Source organism: Pleurodeles waltl, chromosome 3_1 (assembly GCF_031143425.1).
Source record: "Pleurodeles waltl isolate 20211129_DDA chromosome 3_1, aPleWal1.hap1.20221129, whole genome shotgun sequence".
Lineage (NCBI taxonomy): Eukaryota > Metazoa > Chordata > Amphibia > Caudata > Salamandridae > Pleurodeles > Pleurodeles waltl.
The window spans coordinates 1,441,241,598-1,441,268,875 of NC_090440.1; the positions used below are offsets into that span (position 1 = coordinate 1,441,241,598).

Sequence of the window (27,278 nt, forward strand, 5' to 3'; positions counted from 1 at the left end):
TACGTGCATATGATGTCTCCTTATATGAGCTGCTACTACGGCTAGGCATTTTGTAAATACTCTGGGGGCTGTTATTCCAAACTGTAGCACTTTTGATAATGTTTGCCTTGTATTACAAACCTGAGGTATTTCCTGTGAGACGGATGGATGGGTAAGTGAAAATACGCATCCTTGAGATCCAATATTGTCATGTATTCCCCTTTTTTTAATAAGGGAACTACGTCCTGAAGTGTTACCATGTGAAAATGATCTGATTTGATGAAGAGATTCCGTGTTCTGAGATCTAAGAAAGGCCTTAATGTTTTGTCCTTTTTTGGAATAAGGAAATACAGGGAGTAAATGCCTGTTCCCTTCTGGTGATTGGGTACTAGCTCTAGGGCTTGTTTTTATAACAGTGCTTGGACCTCTACTTGTAATAGGTCTAAGTGTTGTGGAGACAATCTGTGCGCTTTTGGTGGAACATCTGGAGGGAATGTTGTGAATTCTATGCAATAACCATGTTGGATAATTGATAGGACCCACGTGTATGTGGTAATGTGTGTCCAATTGTGGTAGTATTTGGTTACCCCCCCCCCCCGATGAGAAGTGTTGGGGTAGTCTGACATTGAAGTCACTGTTTGCTAGGGCTTGGTTTGGAGGGCTGGAATTTCCCTCTTGGGAATTGTCCCCTGTAGGAACCACAAAACCCCCATCTTTGGTATTGCGACTGGTAGGTGGGTTTTGGTTGGGAGGTGGATGGTTCAGATGTCTGTTGTCGAACTCCCCTCCCCCCCCCCCCAAACTTTGGTTTCCTGAATGTGCCTCTGTACTGTGAGGAGTAGAGCGCGCCCATGACTTAGGCCGTGTCCATGTCTTTTTTCATTTTCTCGATCGCGGTATTCACCCCCGACCCAAACAACTGATGTTGATTAAACAGCATATTTAGTACCGCCTGTTGTATTTCTGGTTTAAATCCAGAACTTCGCAGCCATGCATGCCTTCAAATTGTTACAGCTGTGTTGACAGTCCGTGCTGCTGTATCTGCAGAGTCTAAGGCAGACCGTATTTGATTGTTCAATATGGCCTGTCCCTCTTCAACTACTTGTTGGGCACGTTTTTGGTGTTCCTTGGGCAAATGCTGGATGATGTCTTGCATTTCGTCCCAGTGTGCCCTGTCGTAGCGTGCAAGTAGGGCTTGCGAATTTGCAATTTGCCATTGATTGGCTGCTTGTAATGCCACTCTTGCCCGCTGCGTCGAACCTTCGACTCTCTATCAGGTGGTGGAGCATCCCCTGATTGTGAGTTTGCAGCCCCTACAACCACTGAGTCCGGAGGGAGCTGTTGCGTTATAAACATTGAGTCTGACGGGGGTGGTTTATATTTCTTTTCAACCCTGGGCGTGATAGCTCTCCCCTTTACAGGCTCTTGGAAGACCTGTTGTGCGTGTTTGAGCATGCCCGATAGCATTGGCAGGCTTTGATAGGATGCGTGAGTGGATGCCAGAGTGTTGAAAAGGAAGTCATCCTCCACTGGTTCCGAGTGTATTGTTACGTTGTGGAACGTAGCTGCCCTGGCTAGTACTTGCGTATATGCTGTACTGTCCTCTGGTGGTGAAGGCTTGGTTGGATAACACTCTGGGCTGTTGTCCGATATAGGTGGGTCGTATAGATCCCAGGGATCCGCATCATCCCAGTATGTGTGGGAGACTGCGCCATCGGTGTACCCACTAGTGACAACTGTGGTGGTGGTTATTGGTCTCTAACCACTTTGGCTTTCGGTTGCATTTCAGTTTCTTGAAAGGCTAGTTTTCTTTTCGATTTGAGTGGAGGGATGGTTTGTACCCTCCCGGTTTCCTTCCGGATCTGTACCCTTTGTTGCGTTTGGTCATGTTGTTCTACATCCAGATCTTGCTCACATCTGTGCCTTTCTTTGAGCTGCATAGAAAGCCCTTGCTCCTCAGTGTAGGAAGTGCGTTTCGCCTCCAAAGCTGGTTTTTTCGGTACCGAAATTCCTAATGTAATTGTCTTTTTCGGTTCTGAGGAGCTTTTTCGAGGCTTGCTTGACTCGAGAACTCGATGCTGAATTTTTTCGGTGCTGGAATGTCGACCGGAGTCGGAAGTCTTCAGCAAATCTTTGGCCTTTTTCGGTGCCAATGTTATTTGGTCACCTTCCTTTCTATGGGTTGAGCCATGGCCTGCTGGCGGTGGCGTCCCTGTGGCCTTGAATTTTTTGGTGTGACCCTAGGTTTGGGACAGGGCAGGTTTACTCACAGTTTGTTGCACCGTCGAGGGTCGCTCACAGTCGGATTCATCAGAGTCCTTTTCTTGGATGGAAATTCTCTCTTCCTCCTCGACGTCGAGATCTTGTTTTGGCTTCGAAGCCATTTGTAGTCTTCTTGCGTGTCGATCTCTCAAGGTTTTCTTCTATCAAAACGCTCGGCAAGCTTCACAAGTATCCTCTCTGTGTTCGGGCAACAAACACAGGTTACAGACCCGGTGCTCGTCTGTATAAGGATACTTGGCATGACACTTAGGACAGAAACGGAAGGGGGTCCGGTCCATTAGTCTTGGACGACGGGTGTGGTCGGGCCAACCAGGCCTTGAAGAGCGGAAGCCCCGAAGGGGCGCTGAAGCGGTCTTGATGTCGGTGCCGTAAAACGAAACCGGTACCGAACGAGAACAATACCAACGAATTTGATACTTAGCTAACTTTCCCGATTCAAAATACGGAGCGAAGAGGAACACGTCGGAACTCGATGGCGGAAAGAAAACAATCTAAGATGGAGTCGACGCCCATGCGCAAGGGAGCCGAAAGGGAGGAGTCACTCGGTCCCGTGACTCGAAAAGACTTCTTCGAAGAAAAACAACTTGTAACACTCAGAGCCCAACACTAGATGGCAGGAACAGTGCACAGCATGTGTATCTGCAGCTACACATGCCATCGGACATACTATTACAATCATAAGCATAGCTTAAAAATTGGACAAGAGAAAGACCAGACTATTATGGGCTGCAATGGTGGATCAATCTTATATGCTTGTCCCTAATAGGAAATGCTTGCAATAGGTTTCGTCCCTGGCAATTGCTTAGGGTAGCATTCCAAATCCATTGTTCTTATGCCCACTATGCCACTTCAGTTTGGACCTACCCATATGCAAATCAGACTTGACACTGATCCAATAGGATCAGTCCAATCTAACATATTAGGGCAGGTCCTCTTCTGAACCAGAACACAAGCAACCAAGACGGATTTCAACCAGATTAGAGCTCTTCAGTCGGTGTAGCTTGGTTCCAGTGGTACAGTGAGCAAGGGCATAATTTGCATATGGCTGGATGCAAACTGAGGTGGCATGGTGCACAAAACGACTGGGATGCAGTCTCAAGTTGTAAGGAAATGCCTCCTTGGCATGGTTACCCCCCTGACTTTTTGCCTTTGCTGATGCCAAGTTATGATTTGAAAGTGTGCTGAGGCCTGCTAACCAGGCCCCAGCGTGCTTTCCCTAACCTGTACTTTTGTTTCCACAATTGGCACACCCTGGTAAGTCCCTTGTAACTGGTACCAAGGGCCCTGATGCCAGGGAAGGTCTCTAAGGGCTGCAGCATGTCTTATGCCACCCTGGGGACCCCTCACTCAGCACAGACACACTGCTCGCCAGCTTGTGTGTGCTAGTGGGGATAAAACGACTAAGTCGACATGGCACTCCCCTCAGGGTGCCATGCCAACCTCACACTGCCTACAGGTATAGATAAGTCACCCCTCTAGAAGGCCTTGCAGCCCTAAGGCAGGGTGCACTATACCATAGGTGAGGGCATAAGTGCATGAGCACTATGCCCCTACAGTGTCTAAGCAAAACCTTAGACATTATAAGTGCAGGGTAGCCATAAGAGTTTATGTCATGCACGAACTCCACAGCACCATAATGGCTACACTGAAAACTGTGAAGTTTGGTATCAAACTTCTCAGCACAATAAATGCCAGTGTACATTTTATTCTAACATACACCCCAGAGGGCACCTTGGAGGTGCCCCCTGAAACCTTAACCGACTATCCGTGTAGGCGGACTAGTTCTAGCAGCCTGCCACCCACCAGACATGTTGCTGGCCACATGGGGAGAGTGCATTGGTCACTTTGTGGCTAGTAACAAAGCCTGTACTGGGTGGAGATGCTCATCACCTCCACCTTGCAGGAACTGTAACACCTGGCGGTGAGCCTCAAAGGCTCACCCCCTTTGTTACAGCACCCCAGGGCACTCCAGCTAGTGGAGTTGCCCACCCCCTCCGGCCACGGCCCCACTTTTGGCGGCAATGCCGGAGGAGATAATGAGAAAAACAAGGAGTCACTGGCCAGTCAGGACAGCCCCTAAGGTGTCCTGAGCTGAGGTGACTGACTTTTAGAAATCCTCCATCTTGCAGATGGAGGATTCCCCCAATAGGGATAGGAATGTGCCCCCCCTCCCCTCAGGGAGGAGGCACAAAGAGGGTGTAGCCACCCTCAGGGCTAGTAGCCATTGGCTACTAACCCCCCAGACCTAAACACCCCCCCTAAATTCAGTATTTAGGGGCTCCCGAAAACCTAGGAAACTAGTTTCCTGCAACCTAAGAAGAAGAGGACTGCTGAACTGAAAAACCTGCAGAGAAGACTGAGACACCAACTGCTTTGGCCCCAGCTCTACCGGCCTGTCTCCCCCCTTCTAAAGACACTGCTCCAGCGACGCGTTCCCAGGGTCCAGCAACCTCTGAAGTCTCAGAAGACTACCCTGCATCTAGAAGGACCAAGAACTCCAGAGAACAGCGGCTCTGTTCCCCAAAGACTGCAACTTTGCAACAAAGAAGCAACTTTGAAACAACACACGTTTCCTGCCGGAAGCGTGAGACTTTGCACTCTGCACCCGACGCCCCAGGCTCGACTTGGAGAACAAACACCACAGGGAGGACTCCCCGGTGACTACGAGACCGTGAGTAGCCAGAGTTGACCGCCCTGAGCTCCCACAGCGACGCCTGCAGAGGGAATCACGAGGCTCCCCCTGACCGCGACTGCCTGCTTCTAAGAACCCGATGCCTGGTAAAGACGCTGCACCCGCAGCCCCCAGGACCTGAAGGGTCCGACCTCCAGTGCAGGAGCGACCCCCAGGTGGCCCTCTCCCTTGCCCAGGTGGTGGCTACACTGAGGAGCTCCCCCCCCCTTGCCTGCATCACTGAAGAGACCCCTTGGTCTCCTATTGATTTCTATTGCAAACCCGACGCTTGTTTGCACACTGCACCCGGGCGCCCCGTGCCGCTGAGGGTGTACTTTGTGTGGACGTGTCCCCCCTGGTGCCCTACAAAACCCCCCTGGTCTGCCCTCCGAAGATGCGGGTACTTACCTGGCAGACTGGAACTGGGGCACCCCCTTCTCCATTGAAGCCTATGCGTTTTGGGGCACCACTTTGACCTCTGCACCTGACCGGCCCTGAGCTGCTGGTGTGGTAACTTTGGGCTTGCCCTGAACCCCCAACGGTGGGCTACCTTGGACCCAAACTTGAACCCCGTAGGTGGTTTACTTACCTGCAAAAACTAACACTTACCTCCCCCAGGAACTGTTGAAAATTGCACTGCCTAGTTTTAAAATAGCTATATGTCATTTATGTGAAAACTGTATATGCTATTTTGCTAATTCAAAGTTCCTAAAGTTCCTACATGAAATACCTTTCATTTGAAGTATTACTTGTAAATCTTGAACCTGTGGTTCTTAAAATAAACTAAGAAAATATATTTTTCTATACAAAAACCTATTGGCCTGGAATTGTCTCGGAGTGTGTGTTCCTCATTTATTGCCTGTGTGTGTACAAATGCTTAACACAACTCCTCTGATAAGCCTACTGCTTGACCACACTACCACAAAATAGAGCATTAGAATTATCTCTTTTTGCCACTATCTTACCTCTAAGGGGAACCCTTGGACTCTGTGCATACTATTCCTTACTTTGAAATAGTACATACAGAGCCAACTTCCTACACAAGTAATTACCAATGGCCAAGATTAATTCAAGCATTCCACCCATCACTTTTTTGTATACTTCAATGTGACAGGTATACCCAGATGTGGGTCCTGTATTCACTGCACCACTGAAAACAAGCTACATGTGACGGAGGTTCCCCAATCTGAGTGAAAGCGGTCTTGGTTTACTTGTGTTCTGGTTCGGGAAGGAGTTTCCTTGTTTGTTCAGGATGGACTGCTCCTATTGGAACAGGGTTTAAGACTCAATTAAATACCGCTGGGTCGAAACAGTAGGATCTTGTGTGAAAAACTAAGGATGGACTGGGATGCAGCCCCCCCCCAATTAATTACCAGTGGGGGGGGGGGGGGGGGGGAGATTAATTCAAGCATCCTATCCATTACTTTTTTGTATACCTGGTTATCATGGGCATGATGTTCCTGTTTTGGGTTTATTTTGTGACCCAGGGCATTCATTGGGGTGTAGTCCTGATCACCTCAACTGGCCTAAAGGTGTAGATTTCAGCTGTCTGTGAAAGGGAAAAGGGGCTGAAACAATGTCATTTTTTATCAATGAGGTGGTACAAGTTTTGATAGCATGCCAAAACGATGCTCCACCCTGTGCGCTCAGAAAATCCCAATTCTTCTTTTTGCAGATGACTCTCTCCTTATTTCCAAATCCCCAATAGGCTTCCAAGCTCTTATAGACAGATTTAAAATATTCTGTCAGGAATATGGTCTGGAGTTGAATCACAAAAAAAACTAAGCTAATGGCATTTCGCTCTGGAGTGCGGAAAAAATGCACTATTCGTTTAGATGGCGATCTACTGGACAAGGTCAGCTTTATTGACTATTTGGGTGTTAGGCTAACTGACAATTTGCACTGGGCACAACAGGTTAACAAGAGTGCTGGTCTCCTGCAGCACAGTGCTGCATCTGTCCTGTGCTTTTATAGGGGTACGACAGCAAAAACTGTCTCCCCAGCAATTAAGCTCTATGTTGCTAGGGCACAGGGAGCTGCTGTCTATGGTGCAGAGGTTTGGGGCTTCTCCGATAGTAACAGGCTAACAATTGGAGAGAACAATTTTGCGAGGTCTCTATGTGCTTGCCCTTCTAGCACTCCGTTGATTCCATGGCCTGAGAAGGATAGCCGACCTAATTACTTTAAGACCACTTTTATATTGGGTAAGGCTATGGACTGTCCCAGAACTGGATGTTTATAAGACCTCACTTTTAGATCTGCTAAAGTGTTCCAATTCAGCCTCTATCCCCTGGGTCAAACATGTATCCAGTTGGTTCAGTTACTTGGGCCTAGGAGACTTTTGGGAGAAACCCCACACCAAAGTGTTGAAGCGTACATACTGGGCCTACATATGGAACAACTATATCAGCTGTAGATCTCATGGTAGCCTAACAAATCTTTTTATTGACATCAAATGGTACCCGTAGTTTGAATTATATCTAGACATCATACCTGATATTCTAGGCAAAAGCTTATATGCTAGATTTCGCTTTGGGACCTTGCCGCTGAAGACTTTGATGTGTAGATGGGGTGTAAAAACAGTAACTGATATCTGCCCTGTTTGTGGTACAACTTCTGAAACAGTTGAACATTTTATGTTTTTATGTTCAGCATACTCTTCTCCTAGGTCCAAGTGGATTCGTAACATCTGCTGGGAAATGGGAATAAGGAAATGTGCCTTTGCTCTGAGAATCTTAAAAAGTCATTGTTCTAAAGTTTTAATATATGCGGTTAGTAAGTATTTGCTGGCGGCATGGCGTATACGGAATTCTTTTATCAGTAATGTGTCTTAATCATGACTGGACGAGATGAGTAGCGGGGGGGTTGCTCTTTTATTGTTAATACGGGTTTAAATTGGAACTGTATTTATACTCTGATTTTATTATGTATTGTGTATTGCTTTGATGATCTATTGATCGAATAAAGCTTGTGTTATTGGAATGTCATGGAGTCATCTCGGAGCTCAACTAAAGATGTGTTCTCAAAGTGTCATTGTCTAAGCAGACAATGATAAAATGATGCACCAATCAAGTGGCAAAGATCAACAGAGAAATTCAGAAAAATGATAAAACGAAAGATAACATGACAATGAAGAGGCCCATAGCAAAGTGCATAGAAAGCACTGGTTTAAATAAATAAATAGAGGCATATCAGTGTGATGGCCTGTTACTATAACTGAATATGCGTGGTGCTTATTCATGCCTTGCAGTACTGTCCTACATAAGCAGAAAATGGGCATTGGCAACGAGAAGTGAGATAGTTAAATGTATGATTGCAATCTTACTAATAAGCAATCGTGATACCACAGTACAGCATCAAAATTTGGAGCAGGGGCACCAGGTTAGAGGCTTCACACAGTATACTAGATTCCAAGCTCTTAACACTAGTCTCAATACCCCTGCCCCCCACTCACACACGCACTGCCCGTGGGTCAAGGCTTAGACACTGCCCAATAATGGGTTTCAGGCCTCACATTCTTCATCCCCACAACAGTGCTTGCAGTCAGGCTAGAGGATACGCAGACCCTGTCCCTCCCCCACTCTTTAACCTCTTAAGTAAAAGGAGTTCCATTCCCCCTCCAACATTCACCCAAAATCCATAAAACCCAAGTTATATAGCCATAACTACAAGGCCTGCACGCAAAATATTTGAAATAAGGGTGAAAATGAGATATTACCCAGACATGCCACACACCATTTAAAAGGCACAATAAAGTAGGACACTTCATGGGAACCTAGTGTATTCTAGGTACAAAATGTATAAATAGCCCTTCAATTTAAAAAAAAAAATAAAGTTTGACAATACAGAGACAATAAAAGCAAGCCTTGTTGCAGTAGTGGTCTCCTTCAATCTAGGTTCCATAACTTGACTCGATACATACATTAACACAGAATAACGTGGTCATCCTGTGGAGGTAGTTTGGATCGTTGGCCATGGCTAGCACCTTCGGAACAATGGTGTTCTGAGCCCACTCTGCGCCAAACTTCTCCACCAGCTTCATGAGGTTGTTGGTGGCTGCTTCGCGTATTGCGTACACTGAAAAATGCAATTTGGAGACCTAATTAGTATGACATACTGAAAGCGTGTGTTTTAAACCAGCTTAGGCCTTGCCAAGTAAAACTATCCATACATTTTTACCTTATGCTGGAAGCAAGAGTCTCAATACAGTAGTAAACACAAAATAGCCCAGCCGCACAAAGATAAGGCAAAAAACCTTCACATCATTCCACACATGCATAACCAGTATTCTTCTGTTGAGTCTTATGCTTTTTCACAGTGCACAGAAACAAGTCAAAGCACGGAAATTCAGAAGTAAGGTAGTGGTGATGGTGGGGGCAGTCTGGCAGCGTCTTATTAAAAGAATGCACAAAATGGAAAGTGTTCTTGATTCAAGTCTGCCTCCTTACAACACGAACATCTGTAGCCATGGGCAGCCAAATGTGTTTAAGGAGAGTGCAGGGCTTTGATTTAAAACCAAACAGCAAGTTTCCTTTACGAAAAATACACACAAAACAAATAGTTCATTTTGTTGAGTAACAGATTTGTTGAAGAGCTGGAACATCATACACCACTAACTTGCATATAACTGTGGTGGACAGAATATTCTTGTTGGGGGAGGGGGGAATCTTAGTTTATGATCTTCTAGATCAGAACGCCAGCAGGACAGATAGCTCAAGTTGGTCTACTGTTCAATACATAAGCGTGTGAAACCGACGGGTTACTAGTTCAAAACTAATCAGGATTGTGTCAATTTTTTTTCCCAAGACGCTGGAGATTCATCGAGTTGGCTACCTATTTACATGATATGGGCTTGTTCAGACGAATGTTCATCATGCTGTCATTTGCACACGTGACCTCCAAGTAGTTTATTTCTTGCGTGACTTTTGTGGTCTTGCTCTCCAGAGATTGTTTTGTTTTTTTATTGTTACTTTCCTTCAACTTGAAAACAAGCAAAAATGAAAACGTTCGCTTTCCTTCAGCAGAAAAAAATGTTCCTCCTCTATTTAAGAAGATCGTCGGCCATCCTGCCTGCACAGCTGCGTTATACACCTTTGCTGGTGTCCAGGGCGTGTATAGTAATAACTTTTCAAATTATGTCATTTTAGTCCGTGATGGTATGGATCCTTACGGTACTCCTTGTCAACCTCAAAATGATTGGAGGATATAACATAACTGATATAGAAGAGCATGAGATCTTAGGGGTGATCTTCTGGTTGGGTGTATATCGCACTCAGATCTCAAAACAAACTAAAATGTACCTTACAGGTTTCCAAGACAACAGAAATGCCTCTAGGCGCTATCTAGCAGAAATAAATTAGTGTGTTTTCGATATGTAGCAGCACATGCCTGCTGTCCAGTCTAATTGCAAGCACACCCAGCTTTAGGAGAATGGGGTGACCAACTGCAGAGTTAAGAGATTCTGTGATCATGCGTTTTCTCCACTGTGAATCCAGCGATTACACCACTGGTCGCCCGAATTCAGTTGGCAGTGTGCTCAGTAGACCAAAGCTCTTGACCGTTTTGGTATAATAAAGGTTGATAAAAAAAAAAAAAAAAACACGGTGAGGTTGTGGCCACACCGGGTACCTGTCAATCGCAATAAATATTTGGTTAATAAGTGATCCAAAAATGAAAAATCCACCTGCAGCTAAATAATAAATAAATACAAACCCCAACTGACTACCAAAAATAGAAGTGTCAAACAAAAAGGAGTTTTGCAAGATTTACTGTTGTTAAATCTGAAAGAGAAACCCCATACACCGCCCGGTCTGTAAGAGCTGGAAAAGTAATGACGTATGCAACCACAAAGAGGTCAGAGCACACCTTCGGAAACTGGCAGAGAAGTCAAACCTGACCCGCACAGATCAGGAAGTTCATGGGAGGGCTCTTCCAAAGAGCACATTGCAGATCTAAACCCTTTCTGGAATCAGGCTCGAGTACCCTGAACGTTACGTTACCTTTCAGAACATATGTGAAGCTAGGTAGGTTTCTGCACCCATGGATCGATGGGAAGCCACGAATAACAATCGACAGCAGTGCTCACCAATGTGCTTCACGCCACCCCCAACAAGGTATAGGGTTCTCTATCCTCAAAGTCCATTCAAGTCAGGCCCCAAACTCGAAAGGCATAGATATATTTTTTTTTCTTAAAGCACGTAACCTCGCCATTGATCATGAGAGCACAAGTGTGCACAGTCATGCGCAATGAGTCCAACTGCCTGCTAAGTGTACCCAACCAGTGCACAACCCTTGACCAGTACAGCACAAGCTCCTATGATCAATTCCCTTCATGTCACTCTTAAAGCTTCATTGTAGGATCCTCGTGGGCCTGTTGAGATTTAAACAGGCTTCAAGCATGCACACAAATATGAAAATTGTTTTAACAACTGCCACTCCCACCCTTGGAAGAAGAAAAGAAGAAAAAAAAAAAAAAAAAAAAACACAAGCATACACTCCTTAGTGCAGGAGACAGAAGTCTGACAGTCGCTGCACCTTTAGGCAGTTGGGTAGCAGGTGTTGGAAACCTCGGCTCCATGGTACCTACTGAAAGACACCCGTAAAACTGGTGCCTGGGGTACTGGAGGTGTGGGGGTGGCGCACTGCAAATTAGTGTGCTTCGCAAGACCCCCACACCCCCCTTCCTTCTGCTCCTATATCAGTAATGCTGCACAGGTGCAAGGGCTAAAGTGTTTACTGATTTAAATAGAACCACATACTCATGCAGATAAGGCACCACCAACTGTCAAGCTCCAGAATGGGCTATATTAGTCTGGGTGCAAAAGCCCACAGACCTCGGTGGTCCAGTACAAGGAGAGTGGGTGGGTGTGGCAGGCTCTGTGGGTGCAGAACATAAAATTGCTTGACCATCATCTTTTAACACATGTAGGCTTGCCCATTCTGTACCGTTTGAGCCTTGTGATCCTGTGCAAGACCAATTCCTCGTCTGGACCATCTGCCAAAACTGAAAAATTAAGCAAATCTCTTCCACTGAGCATTTCAAAAATTTGGTCGCCGAGATCTTCAGTGCGAGCGATGAACCTCGGGCTCTGTAAAGTGCAATCTGCTAAAGGAAAGGTTTGTTTTGCACCAGTCTTTGTATTCAATGCAACAATGACAATGCACTTTTAAAATAGATTATGAAACCAGGTAGTCTACCGATGAAGTAGTGTGATGTTAATGGGATGGGTTAACGGCTATATCGGATCACTGAATTTATGAATAAAACGTTCGAGGCTGTAGTGAGTGATCGGCAGAGCAGCTTGGGCCTCATCGTCAGCATGCGAGTTCCAGGACTGGTGTGCATACCCTTCCCCTTCGACACGGACACACTGGAGTCAACTTAAAGAATAGCTCTCCTTTCCATACGATAAGAGAGCGCAGTAACATTTTCTGTTAGGCAAAATATGGTGCAAAATTGTCAAAATGCATAAAATTAAGTCCCAATGGACAAGTCACGACAAAGTGCACAAACAAAACTTTCAGGGGGCAGCGAGGCGTCCAGTAAACGCATGGGCAGCCCCCGTCCGCACGAACAAGGTTATCCTTTGGTTTACATCGCATTGGCCTGCGCGCGCGCCGCTAATAGCCACATCTTATGTATGGAGATTGTGTTACTAAGTACATGGCTGGCGCGGGTCCCAGCGGCAGCCGATGCCAACAAACTCCCCAGTCTGCGGGTCATCAGCAGCGCTCTACGCGGGTAGCAGGTACGCAATCATCAAGTACATGATCTACGGAGAAAACACGAGTCTGTGCCAGAGACCACGTCGCGCACGGCGGAGGACGGAAACCACCGCAGGTGCCAAGATAGAAGAGAAGCGCGCGCAGACGCGGTAGGTGGGGTTTATCCAAGCCCAGAGTCCTGCGCGTAGGCAGGAGGTCACGGGACACAACACTGATGGAGACAAAACAGGTTACAGTACACTGCATTAGTGCGAATGACTAACACTACATCGGTTCCACGAGGTGCAAAAGTACGGCCAAGCATCTGTTCACATGTGGAATCCGTGAGAGGTCCACGAGTTGGGTACAGAGAAGGACCTCTGCGCTTTCCAGACTTATCTCCTTCATTAGGAACCTTGTCATCTCAGATGCCCTGGTCATTGATTAAAGACCACCGTAAGCCAGGGTGGGGTGGGTAAACATTGAGGTTCGGCAAATAACTTGAGTTATACCAGATCAGATATAGGACTAGTGCAGTGTCCATGAGCTTGGGACTGAAAGTAATCACATTCAAGGCAGGAAGCAGAGAGCTTCGCTCTTGTAGGAAAATTGGGTTAGGGAGAAATTTGAAGGATGTTGTGAGAGTAATTTGCGTGCTCCCCATCTTACTCTTCCACTGTCTGCTTATCAGTTTATACTAGGGCCTGAGAAACGTAGTCAAGGGCAGATGACCAGAGCGCATCCTACTGGGGAGTCTAGACCAGGAAGGAGTATTGGCAGTAAATCGGTAGGTTTTAAGTGGGGCATGCCGCGCTATTGCTCAGCAACGGCAGTAATTAAAATAAATCTCACTTTCAGGGTCTTACATTAATTCCTTTACCTTTGCAAGTTATGACAGGCCCTCGACAATGTGTACCGGAACCTTCGAGGTAAATCAAGTCGGTGACTTAGTACTAGTTAGATTTGATATGTTTCACTTTTAGCTGTTTTGCATTTGTTATTTTTTAAAAGTTTTTTTTGTTTTATTTTCTGCTGTTACGTTTCCGTTTTTGCAATAGTTTTCACCCACTATAAGCATCTAATGCAACGCATACAGCTAAGTGAGGTGATCCCAGGCATTTGGATAAGTTCAGGAAGTGAATGGGTGCTAAGAGCCCTGGAGATGAGGCTAAAAGCAGGGTGAGTTTCTCAAAGTGCCTCTCACTTTGCCATAAAGGTATTCAGACTACATACTCATCCAATCGTTGGCCTCTTGTAATTTTAACGCTAGGGTGAAGTTGTGGGAAAGCGGTATAAAGCAACAGTCGTAATAAGGACAGTCAAAGGAAAATAAATTATGTGAGGGGAGGATAATGAAGTGGAGGAGACAAAAGTAATTTTAAGAGTGAAAAGACAGACAGAGGAAAATGAGAAGCAACACATGCTGATGGGAAGACGTTCCTAAGACAGCTGTATGGAGGAAAATGGCATAAGTGGCTACTTCGAGCCTGCAGCACTAAGTGATTAATTCAAGAACTGGATATGATATTAATTTATACGTACAGCGAACTGAAAAAAGTAAAAACAAAGTTTAAAAAAAGCCAAACCACTGGCGACAACAACAGGTGTGGCTTTAGTAGAATGTGGTCGTCGATGCGTGATTTATTGAGCTACACTGACAGAAAACGCATACAAGCACCCAAACACTGGAAGGTGGCACGAATAAAAGCGAATGATTCTAGACCACGTTCGAGGCCAGACCCCATGATTACTTACGTCACGCCTCTTGTAGGCCATTACCAGTAACTCTTCTATGGTCTCAGTTCTTTTAGAGAACCCTCATTCTTTTCATCCCACTTGGAGCACCGAAAGGAGGCCATCCCACTCTGCTGCCTATGTTACCAAGGCACTACATCCCTCTCCTTCACCTGTGTGATGCGAATACTGCTTATCCTCCACTCCAAGGGCCTTAAACAACCTCAGACTCTTTGCATTGTTACAAGGGTTCTACCTCGCCTTCACTTCACCTTGTGTCAAGGGCTCTGAGGCCCAGCCCTGGCTCTGACAGCTGGACTTCCATTCCCCTTGTTACAAGGCTTCTTCATTAATCTCCTTTGGCACAAGGAAAAACAGCATCTTTGGGAGACTATACTTACCCTTTGACACAGAGCACTAGTGCCCACCTCGAGGATACTATGTGGACACTTTGATATTGAGAGCGCGTAGATTATATAATCCATATTAACATGAAATGTTTATGAATTCATGTGAGACAATGCTGCATAGAAATTAGAATAGTGATTTTGCTTAATACGTGCACCTGAAATGTGACCACAGGGAGTGGCCGCCAATGTATATGTAGACTAATAATACTGACTAAAAGGTTTATATGTTTAAATAACTTTGTACTAATGATTGCGTTATTGAATCTGTGCTGAAATCCTCATAGGCCTTAAGTTAGCATGAGCTGAAGCTTAGCTTCTTGGCTCATATATTAAATGCATTTTTCTATTTTTCAGTATGCTGACTCACAAAGGGACACGACCCTGCGTGTTTTTTCTTCAAATTAGAAGACAAATGTAACCATGTTAGATCCGTTCTCAAGCATTCACCACTGTGTGCAGAGTAAATGTTATAAGCAAATTGAAACAGTGTAGATTAATGTAATGTACAAGGTCATTCAAATCGGTGAAGACAATGAAATTGCTGACCAGAAGATGTGCAAAGAATGACAGAAAGATGAAATCATACCGGACGTGCCACCTCGGAAGACGTCAATTATGAAGACAAATCAAAGACTTGTAAAATAATATGGGGTGAAGAGTTGGGTTACCTAATGTACTTTCTGATAGGTTAAAGATAGTGGGGTATAACAAATGTCCAATAAAATTTTGGGGGAATGTACAACGGAAAAGGGATAAAAACCCATGTCACGGGGAGTCACTTAGAATTAGGTAGGGAATGCTATTGATTTTATCCAGAAACTGTCACTCTGGTGACTTGGTGGTTTACTTAAAACCATCCTTTGCCTTAGATTTGTCCATGTTACACTTTACCTCCTTATGAGGAAAGTGCCCTTTTGCCCCGGAGCAGGGTTTTGACTGATGGAGAATTGACTGATGTCCTGAAGACGAAGACTGAACCTGTGTGCTGACCTAAACTTTGGAGGGTAATTATGACAATGTAATTGTGATTGGGCTGTTTGCTTTTCCTTTCTAGGTACCAACTGCTTACTTTTGACAGAGACCTTCGATAAATGTTTTCCAAATTAGTGTTCTAAATTGTTTGCATGAAGCCCAACATGCGAATGCTAATCTAGGTTAGGACAGGTGTTCACGAAAACTGATGCAAATAGACAAACGACAGAGATTATGCTTTGTTGAACTGACGCGTTATTGACACTCTGCTAAACTTGATCTATGTTCACGCCGTGTTATGTTCTGATGTTTGTGATTCTCGCTTTAATGAAATCTTATCAAAGTTGCCATATCGTGACTATGCTATTATGTTTCTTGGTGTTGAGATTAACGTATCTGCTTATAGACTGTAATTAATAGGGAATAAAACTAATACAATTCTACTAATCAAGGTGTGGCTATTCATGGCTGAGAGGTCATGGTAGTGTCTTTGAATTGATTAATGACTGACTAAAGTAAAATGCATTGTCGTGATAAATATTGAGGACATTATTGATGTATTGATTGATATATTGATTAGCTATCTCATCCTAAGGTGTCTCTCAACTGGGCCAAAAGATTCATCGGCCTAAAACGAGTCCTGATGTGTAATAAAATATCATAAAGGGACACGTTAGCAATATCAAATTGTTGTATCAAAGGGGGTTTGTATACTGCTGCCTGGTTTACGTGAGACTAGCACTTTCCAGTTTTTGGGAATCTTTATTTCCATGTCAGTGTCAAAACAAAATACATTGCTGCCCAGCAGAGCATACACCTTGGTATCTGCTTGGCCACAGGTTCAGGGGCTGCTCACTGCTTAGCCCTGATTTACTTAGATTTGTGGCAAGTAATGGCAAAACAGTATAATGATCCATCTTTGTTTGGTGGGTACAAGATCCCAATGTCAAATGAGGGGGTACATTAATGGCAAAAACCCAACAAGTGATCCCTGCAAAGGGAATTTATGTCAAAAGGCCAGTATTAGATTTGAACACATGGAGTAAATATGATAAGGATCAAACAAGAGTTTTGTCAAATGGAGCTGTTCTGTCCAGAGCTAGGCAGTTTGACAGATGTTTCTACAATTAAGTCAATCCTATGTGAATTACAAGATTGAACAACGCTAGAACATGCACTGGAGAAATTGAAACCATTTTAGTTCGTCACCTCCTTAAATTTTCACACTTATGTACTCTGGTTTCAAAAATCCATTTAAGCGAAGGCTTTGTGTTGTGCTCTGAAGGATTCCAGGTGCACAGCAAAAGGTTTCAGGATTTGGCCGCAATCAACGAGAAATCTTTCCTGCCAAATGAGACATTTTCCTTAAGGCACCTCCAACCGGGCAAGGTAAGTACAGCACAGAGCCCATCAGGGAGTATGAAGTCCAAGTTCAGTGTCAAAGTCTGGGTTTGCTTCATAGGTAATTCTGTGTATAATTGCTTGGTACCTGGATAGCACTTAGGAGCCAATGCAGGGCACAGAGGATGGGACTAAATTGGTCACAATGAAAGAGATACAAAATGTGCTGCCCTGTGCATTTTGCACAGCTGTGCTCTTAAGAACTTAATGTAGGACTCAAGTTAGATAAAAATAACAGTAATCATGTCTGCAGTGGTTAAGATAATTTAAACAGATGTGTTAATATTAATTAAAAAAAATATATTAGCTGCAGAAATCACATAGTGGAGACGGTTCACTGGACAATCTAGAGAAAGTTTGGTATCAATATGGACTGCCAGATTACGGACCTTTACTGGTTCAAGTGACAGGTCTATTAATCTAGGCCGCAAGTCTGGAATCCATTAGGAGACATCATCTGCCATGAGAAGTTCTATTTTGGTGGGATTTCAATTCGGAATGCGACAGATCACCATCTAACCAGGTAAAGAGATTGTGCTGTAAACTAGATGACTAGGAAATTACATATGCCTTAAAGAGACAATGGTTTTATGATCATTTGGGCTGCTCTCTTTAATTACACCAGAGAAGTCAATAGCTATACACTGATGCAATGCAGATACGGCATACAACGAAAGGGTACTTCGTGTGATACCAAGAAACTTGAGGTACCCTTACTTGTAATATATTTGATTAAGGTTGGTTTGGATGGGAGGGGTGCTGAAATGGAACAATGACGAGTTCCAAACATTATTTAAAAAACAATTGTTGATACACCTGTTAGTACGTATGTTAAGGAGATGAATAATACCCTGGATTACCCATGTATAAGAATATTACACCTACGTGTCTAGTTGGGTTAACTGGTCCAGGTTTCCTTTTATTTATTAACCATTGGAAAATGTTTAGCAATGTTATTCCGAATGATGATTCAAGTGCTCAATGAAGATCCTGGGACGCCTCCCCTTTAGGCTCCATTGCGCATGGGCGTCGACTCAGTCTTAGATTGTTTTCCACGCAGAGGGTGAGGTAGGAGTTGTGTATTATAGTAATAGTGCCCATGCAATGGAGTAAATATGTATGTACATAATGTGGTTTAAAGCGATATATTTACAAATGTTCAAGATCAACTTCAAACTGGCTACAGGCTCCCAGGGAGGCGGGCGGGCGCATGTGAATCTGCAGCGTCTCATGCCACGAACAGATGTACACTGGGTAAGTGACATGTTCAGTTCGATGGCATGTGTAGCTGCAGATAACTGCTTACTAGTCTATGCAAAGCATGTGTATCTACCCAAAAGCGGTGTCTTAGCCTGTAGGATTTGAAGTTGTTTGAAATAAAGTTCGTAGTACTGCTTGTCCTACTGTGGCTTGTTGTGTTGTTAACACATCCACGAAGTAATGCTTGGTAAACGTATGAGGCATAGACCATGTGGCTGCCTTACAGATTTCTGTCATTGGAATGTTTCCTAGAAAGGCCATGGTAGCACCTTTCTTTCTAGTTGAGTGTGCCTTTGGTGTTATAGGCAGTTCTCTTTTTGCTTTGAGATAACAGGTTTGAATGCATTTAACTATCCATCTGGCAATGCCTTGTTTGGATATTGGATTCCCTGTATGAGGTTTTTGGAAAGCAACGAACAATTGTTTTGTTTTTCGAATTTGTTTTGTTCTGTCAATGTAGTACATTAATGCTCTTTTAAGGTCTAATGTATGTAGTGCTCTTTCAGCTACAGGATCTGGTTCTGGAAAGAACACTGGTAGTTCTACTGTTTGATTTAAGTGGAACGGTGATATGACTTTTGGTAAGAACTTAGGATTTGTTCGTAAAACTACTTTATGCTTGTGTGTCTGAATAAAGGGTTCTTGTATGGTAAATGCTTGTATTTCACTTACTCTTCTTAGAGATGTGATGGCAATTAGAAATGCTACTTTCCATGTTAAGTATTGTATCTCACATGAGTGCATGGGTTCAAACGGTGGACCCATGAGCTGTGTTAAGACAATGTTGAGGTTCCACGAAGGAACTGGTGGTGTTCTTGATGGGATAATTCTTTTCAAGCCCTCCATAAAAGCCTTTATGACTGGGATCCTAAATAGTGAAGTTGAGTGCGTAGTTTGCAGATAAGCTGAAATTGCGGTGAGATGTATCTTAATGGATGAAAAAGCTAGCTTTGACTTTTGTAAGTGCAGTAGGTAGCTGATGAGGTCTTTAGCAGATGCGTGTAAGGGTTGAATTTGTTTATTATGGCAGTAATAAACAAATCTTTTCCACTTCTTTGCATAGCCATGTCTTGTGGTTGGTTTTCTAGCTTGTTTTATGACCTCCATACATTCCTGTGTACGGTCTAGATGTCTGAATTCTAAGACTTCAGGAGCCAAATTGCTAGATTCAGCGATGCTGGATTTGGGTGTCTGATCTGTTGTTTGTGTTGAGTTAACAGATCTGGTCTGTTTGGTAGAGGTCTAGTAGTGTGTATCAAGGTTGTCTTGCCCAAGTTGGTGCTATTCGTATGAGTTTGTTTGTTTTGACTCAATTTGTTTACTAGATATGGAAGGAGTGGGAGAGGGGGAAAGCGTATGCAAATATCCCTGACCAACTCATCCATAACGCATTGCCCTGAGACTGATCCTGTGGGTACCTGGATGCGAAGTTTTGGCAATGCCATATTTTCTGTGCCCGGAGACACAACTGTGTTGAGTTTGTTCCTCCCTGTTTGTTCAGATAATACATCGTTGTCATGTTGTCTGTTTTGACAAGAATGTGTTTGTGGATTATTATAGGTTGAAATGCTTTCAGCGCTAGAAATACTGCAAGTAGTTCTAAGTGATTTATGTGAAACGGTCTCTGCTGAGTGTACCATTGTCCTTGGATGCTGTGTTAGTTGAGGTGTGCTCCCCACCCTATCATGGAGGCATCCGTTGTTATTACGTATTGAGGCACTGGGTCTTGAAAAGGCCGCCCTTGGTTTAAATTTATAGTGTTCCACCATTGAAGCGAGGTGTATGTTTGGCGGTCTATCAACACTAGATCTTGAAGTTGACCCTGTGCCTGTGACCATTGTGATGCTAGGCACTGTTGTAAGGGCCGCATGTGCAATCTTGCGTTTGGGACAATGGCTATGCATGAGGACATCATGCCTAGTAGTTTCATCACCATCTTGACTTGTATCTTTTGTTTTGGGTGCATGGCCTGTATTACATTGTGAAATGCCTGTACCCTTTGTGGACTTGGAGTGGCAATCCCTTTTGTTGTGTTGATTGTCGCTCCTAAGTATTGTTGTATTTCACACGGCTGAAGGTGTGACTTGTAGTTGAGTGAGAAACCTAGTTTGTGAAGGGTTTCTATGATACTTTGTGTGTTGTGAACACTGTTCCTGCGTGTTGGTTTTGAATAACCAATCGTCTAGGTACGGGAACACATGTATTTGCTGTCTTCTGATATGAGCAGCCACTACTGCCAGGCATTTTGTAAAAACTCTTGGCGCAGTTGTTATCACGAATGGCAACACTTTGAATTGGTAATGTACCCCTTGGAATACAAACCTTAAGTACTTTCTGTGTGAAGGATGTATCGGTATATGGAAATATGCATCCTTTAGGTCTAGTGTTGTCATGTAGTCTTGTTGTTTGAGCAATGGGATTATGTCCTGCAGTGTCACCATGTGAAAGTGATCTGATTTGATGTAGATATTTAATGTTCTGAGATCTAATATAGGTCTTAGAGTTTGGTCTTTTTTGGGGTATGAGAAAGTACAGTGAGTAAACTCCTGTTCCTCTCTGATGAATTGGTACCAACTCTATTGCATCTTTTTGCAACAACGCTTGGACCTCCAGTTGTAGAAGATCCATGTGTTGTTTTGACGTGTGTTTTCGGTGGGACATTTGGAGGGAATTCTAGAAATTCTATGCAATAACCATGCTGGATAATGGCTAGGACCCACATGTCTGTTATTTCCCCCCAGTTTTTGTAGAACTTCGTTAGTCTCCCCCCCCCCCACTGGTGTTGTGTTGGGGATTTGTGACGCCGAAGTCACTGTTTATTTTGTGGAGTTTTGGGACTTTGGAACTTCCCTCTACTCTTTAGGAACTGTCCCCCTCTATATTGTCCCCAAAAACTTCCCCGCTGGTATTGGCTCTGATAAGTGGGCCTTGTTTGTGAGTTTGTGGGTTCCGTGCTTTGTCCTCGAAACCCCCCCTCAAAACTGATTTCCGAAATGTGCCTCTGCTCTGTGGGGAGTAGAGTGCGCCCATGGCTTTGGCCGTATCCGTGTCCTTTTTATGTTTTTCGATAGCAGTGTCCACCTCCGGCCCAAACAACTGCTGTCCGTTAAATGGCATATTCAGCACGGCTTGTTGTATTTCCGGCTTGAATCCTGATGTACGCAGCAATGCATGTCTCTGTATTGTCACTGCTGTATTTACAGTCCTAGCAGCTGTGTCTGCTGCATCCATTGCTGACCGTATCAGATTGTTTGAGATACTCTGTCCTTCCTCCACCACTTGTTGTGCTCTCTTTTGGAACTCCTTGGGCAAATGTTCTATAAAATGTTGCATTTCGTCCCAATGAGCTCTATCATATCTCACCAACAAGGCCTGTGAGTTGGCAATGCGCCATTGGTTGGCTGCTTGTGCCGCCACTCTTTTCCCCGCCGCATCGAACTTACGACTCTGTCTGGAGGTGGTGCATCTCCTGAGGTGTGTGAGTTCGCCCTCTTGCGAGCTGCCCCTACTACCACTGAGTCTGCTGTTAACTGTTGTGTGATGTACACAGGGTCTGTTGGTGGCGGTTTATATTTTTTCTCCACCCTTTGAGGAGCCTGTGAAAGGAAGGGCCATTACTCCAACACTTGTTTGGAGTGTTTAAGTATTCCAGGTAGCGCGGGGAGGCGCTGGTACTGGCTATGTGTGGACGAGAGTGTTAAATAGAAAGTCGTCTTCAATTGGCTCTGCATGCAGGGTGACATTATGAAACGCCGCTGCTCTTGACACCACCTGTGTGTAGGCGGTACTGTCCTCAGGTGGTGACGGTCTAGCTGGATAACAGTCGGGACTGTTATCTGACACTGGCGCATCATAAAGATCCCACGCGTCTGGATCATCCTGACTCATCCCTGTATGAGTTGGGGACTGCATCATTGGTGGAGTGGCTACCGGTGATGGTTGTGGAGATGGTGGCGGGGTTATTTGTCTTGCCACCTTTGCCTGTGGCTGCTTGTCTTACTCTTGGAAGGCAAGTTTCCGTTTCATTCGTATCGGAGGGAGAGTACTGATCTTCCCGGTCTCCTTTTGAATGTGGAGCCTTCTTTGGGTGTAATCTGGCTCCATTGACTCTAGCTCCTGTCCAAATCTATGTGTCTGCATTTGTGAGGACAGGCCTTGTTCCTCTGTGTAGGAACTTGTTTTCGGTTCTGAGGCCGGATATTTCGGTAATGAAACCTTTTCGGCTGTTTCTTTCCGGTTCTGACAACACTTTTTTTTCTCTTCGGCCTACTGATCTCTCGGTGCCGACTTGTTTCGGTGCCGCCCTCTCGGTGTCGAGATTGCTGACCCGGTGTCGAGTATGCTCTGTGCCGGTATCTCGACCGGAGTCGGATGACTTCGACAAATGCATGCCCTTTTTCGGTGCCGATGCTCAGTCACCTATTTCTTGGGTTAAGCCATGGCCTGCCGGCGGTGGCGTCCCCTGGGCTTTAGTGGTCTTTGCATGAGTTGTGTATCGACGTCTTACTCACTGTTACTGTTTTTGGCGTCTGTTCAGGATCGACCTCTTCAGAGTCCTCGATGGAGAAGGTTGTTTCTTCTTCCTTCACGTGTTTTTGTCCTGTCGGCACAGACGCCATCTGTAGTCTTCTTGCTGTTCGGTCCCTTAAGGTCTTCCTGGACCGAAACGCTCGACAGGCCTCACAGGTATCCTCCTTGTGTTCTGGAGACAAACACAAATTACAGACCAGATGCTGATCTGTATAAGGATACTTGTTGTGGCATTCGGGGCATAAGCGGAATGGGGTCCGTTCCATTAGCCTTGAAGACGCACGTGGTCGGGCCGACAAGGCCCCGCTGGGGAAAATCGAAAACCCCAAAGGGCCGCCGGAACTCTTCAAAATTCGGTGTCGATCTGTTGTAACTAACCCAATACCGAACGCAGACAATACAGTCAAATTTTCACTAACTTTCCTAACCGAAACGCGGAGAGAAGAGGAACACGTCTGAACCCAATGGCGGAAAGAAAACAATCTAAGATGGAGTCGACGCCCATGCGCAATGGAGCCGAAAGGGGAGGAGTCCCTCGATCTCGTGACTCAAAAAGACTTCTTCGAAGAAAAACAACTTGTAACACTCCGAGCCCAACACTAGATGGCGGGATGTGCAAAGCATGTGTATCTGCAGCTACACATGCCATCGAAAACATATATATATATATATATATATATATATATATATATATATATATATATATATATATATATACATACATACATACATACACACACACACACACATATATACATACAGGGAGTGCAGAATTATTAGGCAAGTTGTATTTTTGAGGATTAATTTTATTATTGAACAACAACCATGTTCTCAATGAACCCAAAAAACTCATTAATATCAAAGCTGAATATTTTTGGAAGTAGTTTTTAGTTTTAGCTATGTTAGGGGGATATCTGTGTGTGCAGGTGACTATTACTGTGCATAATTATTAGGCAACTTAACAAAAAAAAATATATACCCATTTCAATTATTTATTATTACCAGTGAAACCAATATAACATCTCAACATTCACAAATATACATTTCTGACATTCAAAAACAAAACAAAAACAAATCAGTGACCAATATAGCCACCTTTCTTTGCAAGGACACTCAAAAGCCTGCCATCCATGGATTCTGTCAGTGTTTTGATCTGTTCACCATCAACATTGCGTGCAGCAGCAACCACAGCCTCCCAGACACTGTTCAGAGAGGTGTACTGTTTTCCCTCCTTGTAAATCTCACATTTGATGATGGACCACAGGTTCTCAATGGGGTTCAGATCAGGTGAACAAGGAGGCCATGTCATTAGATTTCCTTCTTTTATACCCTTTCTTGCCAGCCACGCTGTGGAGTACTTGGACGCGTGTGATGGAGCATTGTCCTGCATGAAAACCATGTTTTTCTTGAAGGATGCAGACTTCTTCCTGTACCACTGCTTGAAGAAGGTGTCTTCCAGGAACTGGCAGTAGGACTGGGAGTTGAGCTTGACTCCATCCTCAACCCGAAAAGGCCCCACAAGCTCATCTTTGATGATACCAGCCCAAACCAGTACTCCACCTCCACCTTGCTGGCGTCTGAGTCGGACTGGAGCTCTCTGCCCTTTACCAATCCAGCCACGGGCCCATCCATCTGGCCCATCAAGACTCACTCTCATTTCATCAGTCCATAAAACCTTAGAAAAATCAGTCTTGAGATATTTCTTGGCCCAGTCTTGACGTTTCAGCTTGTGTGTCTTGTTCAGTGGTGGTCGTCTTTCAGCCTTTCTTACCTTGGCCATGTCTCTGAGTATTGCACACCTTGTGCTTTTGGGCACTCCAGTGATGTTGCAGCTCTGAAATATGGCCAAACTGGTGGCAAGTGGCATCGTGGCAGCTGCACGCTTGACTTTTCTCAGTTCATGGGCAGTTATTTTGCGCCTTGTTTTTTCCACACGCTTCTTGCGACCCTGTTGACTATTTTGAATTAAACGCTTGATTGTTCGATGATCACGCTTCAGAAGCTTTGCAATTTTAAGAGTGCTGCATCCCTCTGCAAGATATCTCACTATTTTTGACTTTTCTGAGCCTGTCAAGTCCTTCTTTTGACCCATTTTGCCAAAGGAAAGGAAGTTGCCTAATAATTATGCACACCTGATATAGGGTGTTGATGTCATTAGACCACACCCCTTCTCATTACAGAGATGCACATCACCTAATATGCTCAATTGGTAGTAGGCTTTCGAGCCTATACAGCTTGGAGTAAGACAACATGCATAAAGAGGATGATGTGGTCAAAATACTCATTTGCCTAATAATTCTGCACTCCCTGTATATATATACATACATACATATACACACACATATTATATATTGAAAATGTCACTTACCCAGTGTACATCTGTTCGTGGCATTAGTCGCTGCAGATTCACATGTTTGGCCCAGTCCGCTGCCTGGTGTTGGGCTCGGAGTATTACAAGTTGTTTTTCTTCGAAGAAGTCTTTTTTGGTCACGGGACCGAAGGACTCCTCCCTCTTCGGCTCCATTGCGCATGGGCGTCGACTCCATCTTAGATTGTTTTCCCCGCAGAGGGTGAGGATGGAGTTGTTTGCTATAAATAGTGCCCATGCAATGGAGTGAATATGTATGTACGTTAAGAGTTTATAATAATTATTTACAAATGTACAAATGTTTAAGATTTAAGATCTACTTCTAAACGGCTACAGGCTTCCCGGGGAGGCGGGAGGGTACATGTGAATCTGCAGCGACTAATGCCACGAACAGATGTACACTGGGTAAGTGACATTTTCAGTTCGATGGCATATGTTGCTGCAGATACACATGTTTGGCATAGACTATAAAGCAGTTACCTCCCCTAAAAGCGGTGGTTTAGCCTGTAGGAGTTGAAGTAGTTTGGAATAATGTTCTTAGTACAGCTTGGCCCACTGTAGCTTGTTGTGCATTTAGTACGTCTACACAGTAGTGTTTAGTAAACGTATGAGGCGTAGACCAGGTTGCAGCCTTACATATTTCGCTCATAGGAATGTTTCCTAGAAAGGCCATTGTAGCACCTTTCTTTCTGGTTGAGTGTGCCTTTGGTGTAATAGGCAATTCTCTTTTGGCTTTAAGATAGCACGTTTGAATACATCTGACTATCCATCTAGCAATGCCTTGTTTAGAGATTGGATTTCCTATGTGTGGTTTTTGAAAAGCTATGAACAGTTGTTTTGTTTTCCTGATTAGCTTTGTTCTGTCAATGTAGTACATTAGTGCTCTTTTGATGTCTAATGTATGTAGTGCCCTTTCAGCCACGGAATTTGGTTGTGGGAAGAACACTGGCAATTCTACTGTTTGATTTAAATGGAATGGTGAGATTACTTTTGGCAGAAAGTTTGGATTTGTTCTTAGAACTATTTTATTTTTGTGTATTTGAATAAATGGTTCTTGTATGGTAAATGCCTGTATTTCACTTACTCTTCTGAGGGATGTGATTGCAATGAGAAATGCGACTTTCCAGGTTAGATATTGCATTTCACAGGAATGCATGGGTTCAAAAGGTGGACCCATGAGTCTTGTTAAGACGATGTTAAGGTTCCATGAAGGAACTGGTGGTGTTCTTGGTGGTATAATTCTTTTTAGCCCTTCCATGAATGCTTTAATAACTGGTATTCTAAATAGAGACGATGAATGAGTAGTTTGTAGGTCAGCAGATATTGCTGCGAGGTGTATTTTTATAGATGAAAAAGCGAGATTCGCTTTTTGCAAATGTAGTAAGTATCCTACTATGTCCTTTGTAGAGGCATGTAATGGTTGTATTTGATTGGTATGGCAGTAGTAAACAAATCTTTTCCACTTAGATGCATAGCAGTGTCTAGTGGAAGATTTTCTAGCTTGTTTTATGACCTCCATGCATTCTTGTGTGAGGTCTAAGTGTCCGAATTCTAGGATTTCAGGAGCCAAATTGCCAGATTCAATGATGCTGGGTTTGGATGCCTGATCTGTTGTTTGTGTTGTGTTAACAGATCTGGTCTGTTGGGTAGTTTGACATGCGGTACTAGTGAAAGGTCTAGTAGAGTTGTATACCAAGGTTGTCTTGCCCATGTGGGTGCTATCAGTATGAGTTTGAGTTGGTTTTCACTCAACTTGTTTACTAGATATGGAAGGAGAGGGAGAGGGGGAAAAGCGTATGCAAATATCCCCGACCAACTCATCCATAGAGCATTGCCTTGTGATTCGCGGTGTGGGTACCTGGATGCGAAGTTTTGGCATTTTGAGTTTTGTTGCGAACAAATCTATCTGGGGTGTTCCCCAAATTTGAAAGTACTTGTTCAGAACTTGGGGGGTGAATTTCCCATT

The 27,278-nt window shown here is 44.2% G+C and overlaps 1 protein-coding gene across 1 annotated transcript in view; it reads right to left on the reverse strand.

Moving 5' to 3' along the window:
- Nucleotides 1–27,278, reverse strand: part of PPP2R1B (protein phosphatase 2 scaffold subunit Abeta) — a 132,720-nt gene that overhangs the window by 36,709 nt on the left and 68,733 nt on the right. The window contains exon 12 of the mRNA XM_069225003.1: nt 8,856–9,010. Coding sequence (XP_069081104.1) covers nt 8,856–9,010 — 155 coding nt within the window. The remainder of the gene's footprint in view (nt 1–8,855; nt 9,011–27,278) is intronic.